Source organism: Salmo trutta, chromosome 14 (genome assembly GCF_901001165.1).
Source record: "Salmo trutta chromosome 14, fSalTru1.1, whole genome shotgun sequence".
Taxonomy (NCBI): domain Eukaryota; kingdom Metazoa; phylum Chordata; class Actinopteri; order Salmoniformes; family Salmonidae; genus Salmo; species Salmo trutta.
The window spans coordinates 41,123,196-41,144,019 of NC_042970.1; the positions used below are offsets into that span (position 1 = coordinate 41,123,196).

The 20,824-nt window shown below is 40.7% G+C and overlaps 1 protein-coding gene across 3 annotated transcripts in view; it reads right to left on the bottom strand.

Annotated features, from left to right (window-relative positions):
* Positions 1 to 20,444, bottom strand: part of cfap20dc (CFAP20 domain containing) — a 55,104-nt gene extending 34,660 nt beyond the window's left edge. The window contains exons 1-7 of one of the 3 annotated variants that reach the window (XM_029775883.1): positions 19,918 to 20,444; positions 19,724 to 19,813; positions 17,178 to 17,271; positions 16,966 to 17,038; positions 8,571 to 8,682; positions 5,729 to 5,882; positions 5,102 to 5,248 (exon numbers count right to left, since the gene is read on the bottom strand). In XM_029775883.1, coding sequence (XP_029631743.1) covers positions 5,102 to 5,248; positions 5,729 to 5,882; positions 8,571 to 8,682; positions 16,966 to 17,038; positions 17,178 to 17,271; positions 19,724 to 19,813; positions 19,918 to 19,938 — 691 coding nt within the window. In that variant the 5' untranslated portion in view covers positions 19,939 to 20,444. Of the gene's footprint in view, positions 1 to 5,101; positions 5,249 to 5,728; positions 5,883 to 8,570; positions 8,683 to 16,965; positions 17,039 to 17,177; positions 17,272 to 17,657; positions 17,683 to 19,723; positions 19,814 to 19,917 lie in introns of those variants that run through there. The other 2 variants (XM_029775884.1, XM_029775885.1) reach the window with 2 other exon arrangements.
* Between the last annotated feature and the right edge of the window lie 380 nt (positions 20,445 to 20,824).

A 20,824-nucleotide genomic window follows, 5' to 3' on the forward strand; every position in this document is an offset into this window, starting at 1 on the left:
TGTAATACTGGGAAAATAGATAGTGATCGTGACTGTGATAATGATCAACAGCGATGTCTGGATGTTTTGTGTAATTTTCAAGTAACCAGCACGAAACACATTACACATAGGCTTAATGTAGCATATCAGCCTATTACTATTAAACTGTTTCTCACACAGTCACCACTTTGCAATTATTTTTGTTTCATTAATATTACTCAAGGCTAAGAATAACATAGCAAGAGACAAACGCCGCCTATGTAAAAGGCAGTGATATCCTGACATTGCAAATGGATTCCAGCTGACTTAACATATGGATTTGAGCTTGATATTACAGTGGCATACTAGCACCCCTCTGCACATAATTCATTTACAAACAAAAATTAAACCCCTTTCAACCAAGATTGATAAAAAACGGACATACAGTTGAAGTCGGAAGTTTACATACACTTAGGTTGGAGTCATTAAAACTCGTTTTTCAACCACTCCACAAATTTCTTGTTAACAAACTGTAGTTTTAGCAAGTCGGTTAGGACATCTACTTTGTGCATGACACAAGTAATTTTTCCAACAACTGTTTATAGACAGATTATTTCACTTATAGTTCACTGTATCACAATTCCAGTGGGTCAAAAGTTTACATACACTAAGTTGAATGTGCCTTTAAACAGCTTGGAAAATTCCAGAAAATTATGTCATGGCTTTAGAAGCTTCTGATAGGCTAATTGACATAATTTGAGTCAATTGGAGGCATACATGTGGATGTATTTCAAGATCTACGTTCAAACTCAGTGCCACTTTGCTTGACATCATGGGAAAATCAAAAGAAATCAGCCAATCAGACCTCAGAAAGCAATTTCCAAACACCTGAAGGTACCACGTTCATCTGTACAAACAATAGTACGCAAGTATAAACACCATGGGACCACGCAGCCGTCACACCGCTCAGGAAGGAGACGCATTCTGTCTCCTAGAGAAGAACGTACTTTGGTGCGAAAAGTGCAAATCAATCCCAGAACAACAGCAAAGGACCCTGTGAAGATGCTGGAGGAAGCAGGTACACAATTATCTATATCCACAGTAAAACAAGTCCTATATCGACATAACCTGAAAGTGTCACAGTGTCCACAGAAGGTGGCGCCCCTCCCCGGTCGGGCAGGCCGGCCTACTAGCTGCCACCGATCTATGTTTCTGTGTCTTTTGGTTTTGTCTGTCTAGGTCCGCACCTGTTCCTTGTTAGTCATTTAGTGGGGGGGTATTTAGTTTGTCTTCTTGTTTGGGGAATTCGTGCGGGATAATTTCATGTCATGTGTGAGTGGCAAAAAAGGCTACTCAGCAAGGAAGTTGCCACTGCTCCAAAACCGCTATAAAAAAGCCAGACTGCGGTTTGCAACTGCACAGGGGGAAAAAATTTTACTTTTTGGAGAAATGTCCTCTGGTCTGATGAAACAAAAATATAACTGTTTGGCCATAATGACCATCGTTACGTTTGGAAGAAAAAGGGGGACGCTTGCACGCCGAAGAACACCATCTCAACCCGTGAAGCATGGGGTGGCAGCATCATGTTGTGGGGGTGCTTTGCTGCAGGAGGGACTGGTGCACTTCACAAAATAGATGGCATCATGAGGCAGGAAAAGTATGTGAATATATTGAAGCAACATCTCAAGACATCAGTCAGGAAGTTAAAGCTTGGTCGCAAAATGGGTCTTCCAAATGGACAATGACCCCAAGCATACTTCCAAAGTTGTGGCAAAATGGCTTAAGGACAACAAAGTCAAGGTATTGGAGTGGCCATCACAAAACCCTGACCTCAATCCTATGGAAAATTTGTGGGCAGAACTGAAAAAGCGTGTGCGAGCAAGGAGGCCTACAAACCTGACTCAGTTACACCAGCTCTGTCAGGAGGAATGCGCCAAAATTCAACCAACTTATTGTTGGAAGCTTGGGGAAGGCTACCCAAAACGTTTGACCCAAGTTAAACTATTTAAAGGCAATGTTACTAAATACTAATTGAGTGTATGTAAACTTCTGACCCACTGGGAATGTGATGAAAGAAATAAAAGCTGAAATAAATCATTCTCTCTACTATTATTCTGACATTTCACATTCTTAAAATAAAGTGGTGATCCTAACAGACCTAAGACAGGGAATTTTTACTAGGAATTGTGAGTTTAAATGTATTTGGCTAAGGTGCATGTAAACTTCTGACTTCAACTGTAGTTATGTTACGGAAACTGTGGTATAACTAATCGGAGGAATATTGGGAGTGGGAAATAAGCACCATAGCTTCCTTTATATAAATGCAGAAGCTTGAGTCTGATTGGTTTGAAACACCAAAACTTACAGGCCTGGGTCGTTCCACAAAATGAGTACCTTTTGATATTTTAAGAAAAATGATGCACCAATATTGGATTTTAATAGCCTGTTATATTAAATGAAGTGCTCTTTAATATAGACCATATGGAAAATTTAGTAAATCAGATTTTTGTAAACCCCTTGTTATTTTGTTGCTTTGATACAGTAGTTTCTGAAGATTATTATTTATTTAATGTGATTATTGATTTATTTTAAGGTTAAAAAAACAACTCATTTTAATAATAAATGTGAAACTATTCCTATTTAAATATTATTTTTCAAAAGAAGCATTAAACATCAGTCCTGTGTGGCTCACTTGGTAGAGCATGGCACTTGCAAAACCAGTGTTGCGGGTTCGATTCCCACAGGGAACCAGTATGAAAATGTATGCACTCACTACTGTAGGTCGATCTGGATAAGAGGGTCTGCTAAATAACTGGAATGTAAAAACAATTCAAATCTATGAGTCAAAGCAGGTGAGCTGGTTCTACTTTATGTTGCAATTTTCTGGTTTTGTGGTGGAAAACTGAGTGGGTCGAGCATTACACGTCAACCCTGTTTCCCATAAATAGACAGGCAATAATTTTTTCACAATATTTTATTGTTGTGAAGTTTGCATTCAATTGCCCCTAATTGTTGCACACAACAAGCTTCCATTCCCCCTGTCACAAGGGGATTTATGGCTGATTTAAGATGAAATCGTCAACTCTGTTACGTTCAACACCGTTACTTTCTTTGGCACTTAATAGGCACTTACCATATAACAAATAAATAATAATAATAATAATAACCTCTTGAGATTTGTATTTTATTTTTTTAAGTTGAACATGTGCTCGTCATGACAGAATGTTAAAATTAGGGGAAATAAAGGTTTTCTTCACCACACTGCCCAAACGGGAACAACCCGCCTACACTTTTCCATAGAAAAGTGCCTAGTGATAATTGGATGAACCCAAAGACAAGGTCACACCATTGGTGAAAATACAATAACCCAGCATGAAATTGGTTCAACTGTTCTCTCTCAACAACAACAAAAAATCTCTATAAATGTTTAATCTTTTAATTTGCTGTTTGGCTGACGAATGTACTAAACTCAAGAAACAGTAATTAGCAACAGTCTTTTTTACGCAATTAGATTGGATGTCTACTTTAATAGCAATCCCTTTTAATCATTATTAGGCATGTTATGCTAATAACTCGACCAACCAATTATGAGGACTAATTTCTGTGTGCATTGCATGTGTGTGAATGTGTGTGTGTGTGTGTGTGTGTGTGTGTGTGTGTGTGTGTGTGTGTGTGTGTGTGTGTGTGTGTGTATGTGTGTATGCATGCATGCATGCGTCCAAGTGTGTGTGTGTATGCATGTGATTACTGTTCATTTCTAATGGCACGGCCAAGTGACTCAACATGCTGGAGACAGCTGTCAGAACAAATAAATATGCGCTGATAAAAAGGCCACAGAGGTACTGTCTGTCTGTAGGGGAGCAGAGTGGGGCTGCTGAATCACTGGCGCATGTCTTTCTCCCTCATAAACACATATAATTGCTGTTCTCTCTCTCTGGGTGTACAGGTGCGGGGTGATGTGCGAGCCAAATTCCAAAGGCCACCTGGGTTTTAGAGTGTAACAATCACACTGTGCCGCCTGCAGCAGAGTGGAAGCTTTTAGATGAGAATAAAGACAAGTCCTTTAAAGTACTGCTTACTGCCTGTTCTGGTTTTCATTGCTTTCAACCATAAAACAAAAAAAAATGTTTTACACAAAACAACAACAATGGAACTTTGACCGCCTTTCAAAGTTATGGAGGAATGGTTATGTAAAGCCACATAATCTCAATGGGCATTGCTGTACTCTGATGATGCTGTCTTCCTGGGTATGCCTTTAAGGCCCTGTCTTTATGTATTTAATCCCTCAGAAACTCTATTAGACTTTACATACCATCTGTGATAGCAGCTCAGGAATCAACAGGAGATTACTGAACTGACAGATTATTATGTAAGCCATGTGAGACAAGCAAACTATCTGCACATGATTACACGCAACAAAAGTGTCTGGAAAAGCACAATCTATATTCGACTGTTTATTTGTGTTTAAACATGTTATGGGCATATTGAAAAACAAAACACATTTTACATTTCAAAGATAAAGATTTGTAATATGCTGCTTTCAATAAATGGAAAACTGTTTGCAACTATGGGACTATGTTTACTTTGGTTAGATGTGGGGGTCTGAGGCTGAGTTTAGCCAGTCATGAAGCATATCCAATCAGAGAAACAAAAACAGTAGGAGCCAGAAAGGGCAAACCAATTTCAGAGAATTACTGGTGTCTGTTTGAAACAAATGGAAAAGTCTGGCTTATATGGAAATTAATTGAAGTGAATTATTATTTGTTTCTTGGTCAAAGACGGAACAAAATGGACATAGCCTTGAACTGTTTGAAGAAAATAAATACAGGACTTGATTTGATTGTTTTGTATTACTGGGTTATTGTTACTATTATTGGACAATCACTTGTTCAGGTATTGACACTCAAGAACTCAGATGAACAAGCTCTATCCCAACCATAACGTGCTTGTTCCAACCAAAGAGGGGGATTAGAAATAAACACAGAGTGCAATATGGTTACATTTGTTCTCTCAAATGAAGAAAGTCACACCCACACATGATTTTGAGTGTGCAACTTTCTTTTTTACTTGTATTCAACACCTCACAGAAGGGATGTAGTAGGTTCTTTATCTATTTACTTCATAGATGTGTTGTCTCACCCACCAGACTCAGAGTTGAGAGGGCAAGTCTTCAGGTCTGCCAGTCTCAGCCTCTCCATGTTCTTTACCTGGATCACCTGGTGGACGTCAGGGGGAAACTGGCAGCTCCGAGGGATCGAGTCCAAGGGACCATTTCCACCAATATATAGGTCTACAGAGGGAAAACAAAAACAAAAAACTAAGCATGAAACAAGAGAATGAAATAAACCAAAAGTGATCTAGCTGAAAACATAATCATGGAGGTATTGGCTTTCTCAAGGAAGAGAAAATAAGCTTTTGAATTATAATTCATAAAAATAAAAAATCCAGGCCTATCCATTTTCCAGATGAATTAGCAGGCGGTGTAGTGGGTGTACACACACACACACACACACACACACACACCAGTAATCTGCAGCTCAAGGTGTTGCTGTGCCATATCAGTTCTCACATGATACACATCGGCTTACCATGACTGTTTAAGCAACCTACCATGGTAGGCCAAGCATCGATTTTCAAAAAGGCCTAATGTTCTTCAGAATAAAAATATACAGTTTAATATCCATGGAATGGACAAAAATTAAGAAGACATGTCTAGCCATGATGGAGCGTTTAGAGTGTTCTGGTGTGACTGACTGACTGAATGTCTTACCTCCATCAGAAGCCCCTGCAGGCTCAGTCTTCATGGTGAAGATTCTCCGTAACTTACAGCTGGCAGAGACAGTGATTCCATCCAAGGATAAGAACCCTGCACCTTTAAACAGCTCACTGGTGAATGACACAAGGTCGATGCACATGTTGCACCACTAGAGATGAGAAAAGAGGGAAGAGAAGGAAATTGTTTTGTTCAGACGATCTAAAGCAATTTAAACAGTCGACAGCTGTCCTCCTTGTCCCTGTTTTTTTGTTAAAAAGTTTGTTGAAGCAATATCCCAGCTAACAACAAATGCTCCCATAACTTTAGAGAACATTCCTTTACAGGTCCAATGCAGACATTTTTATCTCAATATCAAATAATTTGTGGGTAACAATTAAGTACCTTACTGTGATTGTTCTACTAAACTATATGGAATAAAAAGGTCATACCAAAGATCCTTTTTCTATTTGATTTTGAATTTTTAAGACCCCATGAAGTATCAAAAATGAATTAGATTTTTTTTTTATTTGGCCTTACTGCTATTAGCCCATACAAACGCATTGAATAAGAAAGAGATTCACTACATGGAACAACAGATAGTCCCCCCCACCCCCCTAAAAATCGAAAGGAACTTTGTTCTGAAGTGTCTATCCTTAGAGATATAGGAAAGATCAGAAAACATTTTTTAAAATATTTTTTACATGTATTTAACTGTTTTTATTTGTCACTAAACAGTATCAAAAGTTTGGACACACCTACTCATACCTGGGTTTTGCTTTAGGTTTTTCCTATTTTCTACATTTTAGAATAATAGTGAAGAAATCAAAACTATGAAATAACACATATGGAATCATGTAGTAACCAAAAAAGTGTTAAACAAATCAAAATATTTTTTTACATTTGAAATTCTTCAAAGTAGCCACCCTTTGCCTTGATGACAGCTTTGCACACTCTTGGATTTCTTTCAACCAGCTTCACCTGGAATGGATTTAAATTAACAGGTGTGCCTTGTTAATATGTGGAATTTATTTCCTTCTTTATGCGTTTGAGACAATCAGTTGTGTTGTGACAAGGTAGGGGTGGTATACAGAAGATAGCCCTATTTGGTTAAAGCCCAAGTCCATATTATGGCAAGAACAGCTGAGAACACAAAGAGAAACGACAGTCCATCATTACTTTAAGACATGAAGGTCATTCAATCCGGAAATATTCAAGAACTTTGAATGTTTCTTCAAATGCAGTCGCAAAAACCAGGGGCTATGATGTTACCTCTGCTGCAGAGGATAAGTTCATTACAGTTTTCAGCTTCAGAAATTGCAGCCCAAATAAATGCTTCACAGAGTTCAAGTAACAGACACATCTCAACATCAAGAGGAGACTGTGTGAATCAGTCCTTCGTGGTTCAATTGCTGCAAAGAAACCACTACTAAAGGACACCATATCTATCCTTTGGTCTGATGAGTCAAAATTTGAGAGTTTTGGTTCCAACCGCTGTATCATTGTGAGACGCAGAGTAGGTGAATGGATGATTTCCGCATGTGTGGTTCCCACCGTGAAGCATGGAGGAGGAGGTGTGATGGTGTAGGGTGCTTTGCTGGTGACACTGTCAGTGATTTATTTAGAATTCAAAGCACACTTTACCAGCATGGCTACCACAGCTTTCTGCAGCGATACGCCATTACATCTGGTCTGCACTTAGTGGGACTATCATTTGTTTTACAACAGGACAATGACCCAACACACCTCCAGGCTGTGTAAGGTCTATTTGACCAAGAAGGAGAGTGATGGAGTGCTGCATCAGATGACCTGGCCTCCACAATCACTCAACCCAATTGAGATGGTTTGGGATTGGGGTTTGGACTGCAGAGTGAAGGAAAAGCAGCCAACAAGTGCTCAGCATATGAAGTGGTCAGCATACAGTATGTTGGAACTCCTTCAAGACTGTTGAAAAAGCATTCCAGGTGAAGCTGGTTGAGAGAATGCCAAGAGTGTGAAAAGCTGTCATGAAGGCAAATGAAGGCTACTTTGAAGAATATAAAATATATTTAGATTGTTCAACACTTTTTTGGTTACTACGTGATTCCATATGTGTTATTTGTAGAAAATGGTAAAAATAAAGAAAAACCCTTGAATGAGTAGGTGTCCAAACCTTTGACTGGTACAATATATACCTGGTACAATATATAATCCCATACATTTTTCCAACCAGGGGACCTTCAGAAAGGTTTTTTTGGGGGAAAAACGTTTCTTTGGGACCATCAGGCGACATCCTGAAAAACGTATTTGGGGACGTCACCCGGAACAACCCGGGAACTAAACAAAACCCTCCAGGGGACCATAACAGAATGTCCTATGTTTTAAATGTCTTTGAACACAGGAATGCTCTTGCAATGTTACAATGAAACGTGTCTATAACATTAATATCTTAAATTTGGAGAACATGGCACCATGTTCTGTGTATGTTTGGTGTAATGTTGATGGAATATTCTCCTAACCCTCAGAAAACAGGACATGCAAATGTTCTTGCAACGTCCCATGAAACGTGTCTTGAACGTTAATATTGAATATTCTGAGAACATGGTAACATGGTAAGTTATGTTTGACATTAAGGAATTGTCCTAACTCTAACACCAAAACATGCTAAATAGGCTCGCATAAGGTTTTTTGCTGAAATAGATGGACACTCAAACATCAGGAGAACATTACAGATAACATTACAAAAATGTTCTCTCTCCCTAGAATTGTAAGCTGGTATAGTATCTTTCGAGCTGGTAGAAATTGGCAGACCTTTCTTAAGTCAGCAACAGCCTCGATATATTGTACTTATGGTAGCGGTGGGGGCGAGGGCAATACTCACAATGTTGCGTTTCAGACCTAAAGGTATCCTTGCATGCAAGGGTGTAGCAGAGAACTCTTTATGAACCGTGGATAGGTACAGCCTCCTTTTCAGATGACCTAAATCAGTTATCCTGAAAAACAAGTGAAGGAATTCATGAGGTAATAGTGAACAGCAATTATATATTACAACAAAGCTTTCATGTCTTAGAAAAAAAGGTGCTATCTAGAACCTAAAAGGGTTCTCTGGGCTGTCCCCATAGAAAAATGTAAAATGAGAACCCTTTGAAGAAGACTTTTTGGTTCCGAGAAGAACACTTTTGGGTTCCATGTAGAACCCTCTCCTAAGAGCATGCTTCATGAACCCAAAAGGTTTCTACCTGAAACAAAATAGTGTCTTACCTGGAACCAAAAACGGTTTTCCTATGGGAACAGCTGAAGAATCCTTTTGGAACTCTTTTTTCTAAGAGTGTAGCCTTGAGAGAGTTGGGCAAGTAACCGAAAGGTCGCTGGATGGAATCTCCAAGCCGACTGACTACATGAAGAATATGCCAATATGCCCTTGAACAAGGCACTTACAGTGCATTCGGAACGTATTCATACACCTTGAAATATCACTTTTACATACATTTTCAGGCCCTTCACTCAGTACTTTGTTGAAGCACCTTCGGCAGCGATTAAAGCCTTAAGTCTTCTTGGGTATGACACTACAAGCTTGGCACACCTGTATTTGGGGAGTTTCTCACATTCTTCTCTGCAGATCGTCTCAAGCACTGTCAGTTGGATGGGGAGCATCACTGCACAGCTATATTCAGGTCTCTCCAGAGATGTTCGATTGGTTTCGGGCTCTGGCTGGGCCACTCAAGGACATTCAGAGACTTGTCCCGAAGCCATTCCTGCATTGTCTTGGCTGTGTGCTTGGGGTCGTTGTCCTGTTGGAAGGTGAACCTTCGCCCCAGTCTGAAGTCCCGAGCGCTCTGGAGCAGGTTTTCCCTCAAAGATCTCTCTGTACTTTGCTCAATTTATCTTTCCCTCGATCCTGACTAGTCTCCCAGTCCCTGCCGCTGAAAAACATCCCTACAGCATGATGCTGCCACCACTATGCTTCACCGTAGGGAAGGTGTCAGGTTTCCTCCAGATGTGACGCTTGGCATTCAGGCCAAAGAGTTCAATCTTGGTTCCATCAGACCAGAGAATCTTGTTTCTCATGGTCTGAGAGTCCTTTGGGTGCCTTTTGGCAAACTCCAAGCGGGCTGTCATGTGCCTTTTACTGAAGAGTGGCTTCAGTCTGGCCACTCTACCATACAGGCCTGATTGGTGGAGTGCTGCAGAGAGGTTTGTCCTTCTGGAAGCTTCTCCCTTCTCCACAGAGGACCTCTGGAGCTCTGTCAGAGTGACCATCGGGTTCTTGGTCACCTCCCTGACCAAGGCCTTTCTCCCCCGATTGCTCAGTTTGGCCGGGCGGCCAGCTCTAGGAACAGTCTTGGTGGTTCCTAACTTCTCCCATTTAAGAATGATGGAGGTCACTGTGTTCTTGGGGACCTTCAATGCTGCAGAAATTTTGGGTACCCTTTTTTGGTACCCTCGACACAATCCTGTATCGGAGATCTACGGACAATTCCTGATGGCTTGGTTTTTGCTCTGATATGCAATGTCAACTGTGGGACCTTATACAGTAGACAAGTGTGTGCCTTTCCAAATCATGTCCAATCAATTAATTTGACCACAGGTGTACTCCAATCTAAACATCTCAAGGATGATCAATGGAAACAGGATGCACCTGAGCTCAATTTCAAGTCTCATAGCAAAGGGTCTGAATACTTATGTAAATAAGGTACCTGTTTTTTATTTTTAATACATTTGCAAAAGAATCTAAAATTAACCCCTTTTCACTTTGTCATTATAAGGTATTGTGCGTAGATTATTGAGGTAAAAAACGAATTTAATCTATTTTAGAATAAGGCTGTAACGTAACAAATGTGGAAAATGTCAACGGGTCGGAATACTTTCTGAATTCACTGTAACCCTAATTGCTCCTGTAAGTCGCTCTGGATGAGAGCATCTGCTAAATGACTAAAATGTGAAATGAAATGTTATGGTTTTAATAATAAAATAAGATTGATCTTTTAAAGGAACAAACCTGCAGTTGCTACATCCATTTTTTGGACTTATAAACTGATGATATATAGTCATTGATTCTTGAAGAATAGAATTAGTAAAGGCCTCATGAGCTTAGTTCAACTGTCGTACCCCATCAGAACCTAAAATATAAGCTTGTTTTTCTCCAATATTTGTAAACATTGTAAATGTACACACAACTGTAGTCTCAATATATGCTTACAACTATAATTGTGATATATTGGATGGTCCTTGCATCAATAGGCTCATTAACAAATAACATTTCTCCAGGCCCGTCCCTCAGCTGTTAACCAAAACCATTGTTGTTTCAAATGCGGATTCCCTCTTTAACAGTGAGGGAGAGCTGGCCTATTTTTCCACTAACACAGCTTTCAGGAGCATAATCTATTGTCTTGTGTCAGCGTGATAAGATGCATCCCCTTCATTGTTAGAGGTGGAGGGTAGAAGAGAAGAGGGAATTAATCAATTTACATGCTAATTCACTTTCACCACCTCCACTGAATTATAGCACCTATCTACCGATCCCCACCCTTAAAACAGAATTCAATTTGTGTGAGGAATGAAGATGTGTTGAGGGGTGAAAATGTAATGTTACAGCTAGCTTAAAGCCCCTGAGGATGTGTTATTAAGACATCAAACAAAGTGTCATTATAATAACATTTTGTATATTGGCCTATCTTTTACGGCATTCACTGTACGTTGCATGCATTCTCTGCAAAGACACACACAGACACACAGGATTTCATAAAAAAATCATATAGGTGTAAAAAAAAAAAGAAAAATGTAAAAGCCAGGGGGAGATCACACACACATACACACTGTTGACTCACAATTTCTGGTAAATTGACTTGGCTGGTGGTGGTCAAAGTAACAAATGTGATACCAAATTCTTCTGGATACATGCAAGAGTAAGTTACATCTTAGATGCAAGGGCATAGTACAAAATAAATAGCATGGCAATTCCGTCTAGTTTGGTAATCATAGTAGCATAATAGCACTGGGGGCTAAAAGCCAAATGGCTCAAAAGGCAGAGCACAAATAATTTCTCTCAGTCTCAAGGTTATATGGTTATTCTGAATTAAGTATACATGCATCATTGATACAAAACTGATACAACCTTCAGTTGAACAATGTGAACAATGAAACATTTGCTACTTTGGGTACAGAGAGCTTTCGGCAGCTTGAGCCAACTCAAGTTCGAATTTGTCACAAGTTGAGGACTGTGTGATCTGAGGTACAGAGATTGCTGAAAAACTGTTGTATATTTAAACCATTTTAAGTTGTGTGTGCAAGTAAGCATGTTACTCATGATTAGGGTTGCAAATGTTACCAGGAAACTACTAGAATTTTTGTAGATTTCAAGTTTTTGGGGGAATTTTACAAGATGATATCTAATGGCATTTTTTTGGTACTTCAGATTATCACAGGTGTCTGTGCTTATTTCTGTCCCTCTGTGTGGGCTTATCACATGTAAAATATAGAAAATAATAAAATAATATGATTTTAAAATAAAACATTTAATGACAAAGCTGGGGTACTACTAAGCTATAAGGGTACAAGGCGAGACCCAAATGCAGACACAGGAGGCAGATGGTTGAGCTCCGATATTTATTATAGCAAAAAGCAAGTCGGGTACAGGCGAGAGTTCATAAACCAGGTCAGAGTCCAAACGGTACAAGATGACAGGCAGGCTCGAGGTCAGGGGCAGGCAGAGTGGTCAGGCAGGCGGGCTCAGAGTCAGGACAGGCAAGGGTCAAAACCAGGAGGGCGAGAAAAGAGAGACTGGGAAAAGCAGGAGCTGAGACACAAAACCGCTGGTTGACTTGACAAACAAGACAAACTGGCACAGAGAGACAGGAAACACAGGGATAAATACACTGGGGATAATAAGCGACACCTAAAGGGGGTGGAGACAAGCACAAGGACAGGTGAAACAGATCAGGGCGTGACATACGCTATATGCATTTTTTTTTTAAAGACGGTCATACCTAGGATAATTTGATTTAGAATTTTAAGACCCTTTGAAGTATCAAAAATGAATATGACATTATTTTTTGATCAGGAAACATTTGTTAATTTTTTTGTTGTCACTAAACAGTCTCCATATATACTGTCTAACCACATTTTTTTCAACTGGTACATTGACAACTGGTACATTGACAACTGGTACATTGGGGATATTCAGAAGAGACTTGTGAGGCCTGTGGGCGTCCTTGAGCAAAACAACCGGCATGTACGTGTTCGTGAGTCTCACCTTAACACAGAGGGGTCATATTAGGGTGTAGTTCAAATTGACAGACAGAAGTTGGAAGATCGGCTGTACCAACTTCAGACTAGTCCCAAGACACATGGGGGGGGAGGAGTCGTAGAGCAACACGGAGAACACCATCATGTTCTTGAGAGTCTCATCTCTCCATAGAGGGGTCATAATAAAAGTTTTCTAGGCCAAACCGTTCGGAAGATTTTGTGAGAAGACAGATTTTTGGAAGTGTTACATAGGCAGATGCGGTGGATTGAGACGCATCCAACTGATATCTCTAGCTTAAACTGACCCATTTTTATGGGGATTTTTTTATTATGCTAATTCGATTTACGAAAGGGGCGCGAACATCAACCTTATTATTAATAAGGCTATTTTCTGTTGAACCATATGGTCTATCCACCAAAAACTCATGGACAATATGGACAAAAATTATGAAAATTAAATATAGAATTGCTGAAAATACTGAAGAAATTACTGAAGATTCTGGTAACTTTGGTAAATTACTGTTAGTTTTGCAACCCTACTCATGAAATGATTCTAAGAAAAACACATAAGGATATGGCAAATGGCTTGGGTTCTCCTCCGTCACGCACGCGTGCGCACGCACGCACGCACGCACGCACGCACACACACACACACACACACACACACACACACACACACACACACACACACACACACACACACACACACACACACACACACACCATGTTAACAACTGATCAAGCTATCTGGCCTACGAGAGCATTACAGCATTAAGACCTTATTCTACCTACAGCTGAGATGGTGTGTTTAACCTCTATTCACACAGACACAAATTAAGACAAGGCCTATCAACATGGCTGTCCTGATGCTAAACAGCCTCTCTCAGGTTCCCAAATGGCACCCTATTCCTTTTATAGTGCACTACTTTTGACTAGGGTCCATAGGACTCTGGTCAAAAGTAGTGAACTATATAGGGAACAGGGTGCCATTTGGGACATCCTCTGTCTCCCAGCATGTATTTCCTCTGTAATGGGCTTTGGAACAGTGTTCACCTGTTACCTCTACTCCGCCTAGCAGATATGATTAAACATCTCATCTCCTCACCTCGCCCATGGTCAGGGTACTACACTGGTGAGCACCAATTACTGTTACTGTGATCAGTTCTGAATGCAATCATAACGTACTATGCTATTATTCATCTACACTATATATACAAAAGTATGTGGACACCCCTTCAAATTAGCGGAGATGGCTATTTCAGCCACACCCATTGCTGACAGGTGTATAAATTTGAGCACACAGCCATGCAATCTCCATGTACAAACATTTGCAGTAGAATGGCCTTACTGAAGAGCTCAGTGACTTTCAACGTGGCACCATCATAGGATGCCACCTTTGTAACAAGTCAGTTTGTTCAATTTCTGCCCTACTAGAGCAACCCCGATCAACTGGAAGTGCTGTTATTGTGAAGTGGAAACGTCTAGAAGCAACAACGGCTCAGCCGCGAAGTGATAGGCCACACAAGCTCACAGAATGGGCCCGTTAAGTGCTGAAGAGTGTAGAGCGTAAAAATCGCCTGTTCTCAGTTGCAACACTCACTACCAAGTTCCAAACTGCCTCTGGAAGCAACGTCAGCACAAGAACTGTTCGTCGGGAGCTTCATGAAATGGGTTTCCATGGCCAAGCAGCAAGCGTCAGCTGGAGTGGTATTATGCTCGCCGCCATTGGACTCCGGAGCAGTGGAAACGTCTTCTCTGGAGTGATGAATCACGCTTCACCATCTGACAGTCCCGACGGATGAATATCGGTTTAGCGGATACCAGGAGAACGCTACCTGCCACAATGCATAGTGCCAACTGTAAATTTGGTGGACAGTGCGCCGTGCACAAAGCGAGGTCTATACATAAATGGTTTGTCGAGATCGGTGTGGAAGAACTTGACTGGCCTGCACAGAGTCCTGACCTCAACCCCATCGAACACCTTTGGGATGAATTGGAACGCCGACTGCAAGCCAGGCCTAAACGCCCAACATCAGTGCCCGACCTCACTAATGCTCTTGTGGCTGAATGGAAGCAAGTCCCGCAGCAATGTTCCAACATCTAGTGGAAAGCCTTTCCAGAAGAGTGGAGGCTGTTATAGCAGCAAAGCGGTGACCAACTCCATATTAATGCCCATGATTTTGGAATGAGATGTTCACATACTTTTGGTCATGTAGTGTATCTTCATCATCTGCAGGGAGGGAGGGGGGGAAGGGGATGGAGGGAGATTGAGAGAGAGAAAGTAGGAGAGGAGGACCTTATGAAATAGAGGGAAAGAAGCAAACTGAAAGCCAAAAGTAGCTCTTCTGGCCCATTTTCCACACAGCCCCCTCTTCCATCTGAACGATAGCTTCATTAACACTAGCGAGTAACCATGACCAATGTCTCTAATGGATTGCATTTTCTCCAGCCTGGAGTTTTACATAATTACACGGTACCGGTGACCAGGACACAATCGAAACGCTGCGTTTTTCCATTATTGCATCTTTATTAATTAGTGCTTCAGAATAACAAACACTACACAGAAAGATGATGCATGAAATTCATCAACATCACATCAATGTTTTCACTGCAGTGGGACCAACAAGTCTGCTCTGTGGAATGATATAGGGCCTATACTCGGCCCATAATAGGGCCTATATATACCGGTAATACATTAAGGCCTATATTTACTCAATTTAGAACAATTCACAAAAGTGTTAGAAGAACACATTTGGCAGACCGAAAGTCCCAAACTGATTAAGTTTCCATTTCAACCGAATGAACTGCAAGTTACCAGCACAGAAAGTGTGCAGCCAAGACCGTTGCTTCACTTACTTCACCCTCTTCATTATTGTGACTACAAATCAAGCCAGGGCTTTGAATATGATCAACTGCCAGCGCCTGTTTTCTAATCTGGAAATTAGTTTTGCAGCACAATGGATTATCTTCTTGCTAAAAGCCAATTCTACAAATGTGTTATTGTCTCTCTCAAATAGAAAAAGGTTGCTGAATTAAAAAGAACACTAGAATTGAATCACTCTAGATAATGTAACACCTGATTACTTTTGTTTATAATAACTTTTTAATATCCACCTCATCGGAAGTGTTGATTTTAGAAATTCTGATTATGGAAATTCTTCTGAGGATGACGGGATTACACGTAGAGTTTAGAGTGTATGCCATCTCTCCTTTACTGTGTACTAAGCACATTGATTTAAGTTTGTGTGTGTGTGTGTGTGTGTGTGTGTGTGTGTGAGAGAATGTGTGAATGAATTAATTAAAGTGTGTGTGCATGTGCGTGCATTTATATGTGTGTGAATATGGTTGCTGCTCTGTGAACAATGTGTAATCCTTTTGTGTAAAGCTAACCCGACCTTCAACATGATGATCTGCTACAGTAATTACATATACTACTGCCTGCAGAACAGAGTTTCCTAATGGGTCACACTATAAAGGTCCTGTGCCTGCTCAGCGTGACATAGTATAATGTGTCACAGAGATAAATCTCGTCAGTCCCTTCATTAAAATGGTCAGGTCCTATCAAACACATTGCTTCAGTTCAGACACACCATCACTGTGGGCTTTTATTCTTAACTTAATGAAATTTCAGTAGACAAAAGATTACAGAATTATCCAATACTAACTCACTGTCATTATAATGAGGGCGAGAGAGAGAGAGAGAGAGAGAGAGAGAGAGAGAGAGAGAGACAGAGAGAGAGAGAGACAGAGAGAGTCTGTGTGCATGCGTGCGTATGTCTACATTACAAGGTAATGGATGTCTTTTGGAACCAATAAATCTGTCACTCTGTTTTCCTGTGGAATTAGTGGCTGGATATAGATGATCAACTCATCTTGGGAGGAGGGAGAATACATGTGACCAGGGGCAGTTAGATTATGGCTGACAGACAGCTTCAGTGTTAAAGATGTGTGATTACAGTGGTTTTTCTGGTGTGAAGCAAGGCCATGAAGTTAGTGAAAATAAGAGGATACTGGTCGGGTAGGCTACTTACACAAGCTCTGTAGAGAAGTCTTTACATTGGGAAACATTCACCTGGAGGACCAAGAATCTCTGTACCAGTCCAACTGGAATGACAATCAAACAAACGAACATTATTCAACCTACAGTAAATTAGTAATAGACTCCGTGCCCTGTTTTTTCAATAGGCCTAGTTGGGTACAATATTCTTAGGTCTCATTCAGACAGTATATGGTTGAGACTTACGAGCCATTTTTCCATCCTTTGGCATCTGCATTTTAATAGCTTGGCTGCTCCCCTCCAGACTGTACACAAAGCTCTTGACCTCTTTGTCAAACTCCTAGAGCAGAGCAATGCAAAAATGCTAGATTATGATGATCAGGTTATTCATATCAGCAGCGGCAGATTGGCCATCTGGCAATTCTGGCAAATGCCAGATGGGCTGGACCATTATTTGCAAATGCCATTGCGCGGGCATAGGCCTATACCGTGCATTTGGAAAGTATTCAGATCCCTTGACGTTTTCCACATTTTGTTACGTTACAGCCATATTCTAAAATGGATGAAATCGTTTTTTTCCCTCATCAATCTACACACAATACCCCATAATGATAAAGCAAAAATAGTTTTTTTAATATATTTTAGTAAAGTTATTAAAAATAAAAAGCTGAAATATCACATTTACATAAGAATTCAGACACTTTACTCAGTACATTGTTGAAGCACCTTTGGCAGTGATTACAGCTTCGAGTCTTCTTGGGTATGACGCTACAAGCTTGGCACACCTGTATTTGGGGAGTTTCTCACATTCTTCTCTGCAGATCCTCTCAAGCTCTGTCAGGTCGGATGGGGAGCATCGCTGCACAGATATTTTCAGGTCTCTCCAGAGAGGTTAGATTGGGTTCAAGTCCGGGCTATGGCTGGGCCACTCAAGGACATTCAGAGACTTGTCCCGAAGCCACTCCTGCAATGTCTTGGCTGTGTGCTTAGGGTCGGTCTCTTGTTGTAAGGTGAATCTTTTCCCCAGTCTGAGGTCCTAAGCGCTCTGGAGCAGGTTTTCGTCAAGCATCTCTCTGTACTTTGCTCTGTTCATCTTTCCCTCAATCCTGACTAGGCTCCCAGTCCCTGCCACTGAAAAACATCCCCACAGCATGATGCTGCCACCACCATGCTTCACGGTAGGGATTGTGCCAGTTTTCCTCCAGACGTGACGCTTGGCATTCAGGCCAAAGAGTTCGATCTTGGTTTCATCAGACCAGAGAATCTTGTTTCTCATGGTCTGAGAGTCTTTAGGTGCCTTTTGGCAATTTCCAAGCTGGCTGTCATGTGCCTTTTACTGAGGAGTGGCTTCCGTCTGGATACTCTACCATAAAGGCCTGATTGAGGGAGTGCTGCAGAGATGGTTGTCATTCTGGAAGGTTGTCCCATCTCCACAGAGGAACTCTGGATCTCTGTCAGAGTGACCATTGGGTTTTTTGTCACCTCCCTGACCAAGGGCCATATCCCCTGATTGGCCAGGAGGCCAGCTCTAGAAAGAGTCTTAGTGGACCCAAACTTCTCCCATTTAAGAATGATGGAGGCCACTGTGTTCTTAGGGACCTTCAATGCTGCAGACAAATTAGTTTTTTACCCTTCCCCAGATCTGTGCCTCGACACAATCCTGTATCGGAGCTCTACGGACAATTCCTTCGACCTCATGCCTTGGTTTTTGCTCTGACATGCACTTTCAACTGTGGGGCCTTATATAGACAGGTGTGTGCCTTTCCAAATCATGTCCAATCAATTGAATTTACCACAGGTGGACTCCAATCAAGTTGTAGAAACATCTCAAGGATGATCAATAGAAACAGGATGTACCTGAGCTCAATTTTTGAGTCCCATAGCAAAGGTTCTGAATACTTAATAAGGTATCTATCTGTTTTTTATGTTTTCACTTTGTCATTATAGAGTATTGTGTGTTTTTAAACCTTTTTAGAATAAGGTTGTAATGTAACAACATGTGGAAAAAGTAAAGAGGTCTGAATACTTTCCAAATGCACTGTAAGTCCCATGGGTAATAGCCTACAACTGTAAAGAGTTTTTAGGACATAACATTTATTATTGGATGAATATATGGCTAGTATTGGGTATTATATTTAGAGTTAGCGATCTTGTTGATTTGTTGAGTTTGCACCTTCTCAGGTGTTGAATTGCAAATTGATACGCCTATGATACTAGTTAGCGCACATAAAGATGTATGTAATTCATCTATAACGAACAAAAAATAAAAATTCTGGAGTCCCATTTTGACAGTAAAATAAAACTATAGTTTCATTGTCAACCCAAAATGCATGACAATGATTGGAATTAGTTAGCACATAGAAACATATTGAATTATGCATTCCTGCTTGGACGTGTTAGATGAAACAACTTATTTCATGAATGGGCCTACCTCAGTAGTCTATTTATTACACTTCTTAATATTACTAAAACACTATGAATGACTTCATTAGATGATTTGGGTGTGATCAGGATTTGGGTCTGACCAAATCATGGGCTGGTGCCACCAACCTTAAAAGTGTAAAATGTTAGTCTGGTGCCCTGTAATAGTAATTAACACTTAGTGTTGATTCAGGGGAACACATTTGACAGGCACTAATTTGCAATAAGCAGACAGGCAGGCAGACAGGCAGGGAGACAGACAGACAGACTGAGAACAGGAAGAAGCACAGAGGGGGGAGGCTGCTATTTTTTCCGACCTACAATTGAATGTGAAAAATCATGCAATATGTCTGGCTCAATATGAAACTCACTTTATTTATAGCTGATTTTCCTCCACAAAGTTTCCATTTTGCGACAGGATCTTTCCCTTGTGCACTGAAGATCTCTACAGCAGCTCCACCCTTTGAAGGAAATGCCATTCGTTTTCACGACACAGACAGTGAGTGTTTGAGAGGTAACGGTCAGGCTATGTTGTACATTGAATATTTGTTAAACTAAGGTTTACCTGATATTCGTTCTTAAACATGTTTCAGGTAGGATATCTTCTTTCCTTTGTCAACCACTAATGTTAGCTAGCTAGATAACATTCTGGAGTGGCATGTGACCACTTCCAATAGCTGGCTACAGTAACATTAGCTGGCTAACGTCATTTTATTTAACCTCGACATGCGTCTTTAGCTATCAGTCCAGTGTTGGCTTTACAGTCAAAGATTGTCAGCACGCTGGCCACGAGAGTGTTCCAAAACAGAGCAAATTCTCTAAATAATTCTTCATCCGTGAGTTTCAATGTTTGCTAGCTAACTGGCAAATGCCAAAGTCTGCTAGCTAAAATCCACAGTCAAGTTCCCTAGTCATTTGAGTCGGGGTGTCTCCATGGTGACAGGACGCTACATTGAAGCACGAGGCTGCACAACTGTAACGAGATCAGATCTAACCAGTCTATCCCAGTCTGCAAATGAGAGTAAAATGTGTAGAATTGCAGGAAATTAGCTTTAAACAGCAAAAGATAGCTTCAAGACGGCCAAAAATGCATTTTACGTACATGTCTTTGGTATTTTACAGATAGAAGGATGAAGATCCAGTCCAGGAATGTCTTAACAAAATGAAACCAAAATATTTAGGCTGACATCCCGTGTCCAAAAAACAGGGATTTGTGCTATATGCAAATATCAGCATTTATCAGCCAAATTACCCTATGATGGTGTGGTGCCTGGCTTTAATACTAAACACAAATATAAATTCAACATATTTTCAACGATTTTACAGAGTTACAGTTCATATAAGGAAATCACGGCGCTGCCATCGGTGGGCCTGGGAGAGCATAGGCCCACCCACTTGGGAGTCAGGCCCAGCCAATCAGAATACGTTTTTCCCCCAGAAAAGGGCATTATTAGAAACATAAATACTCCTCA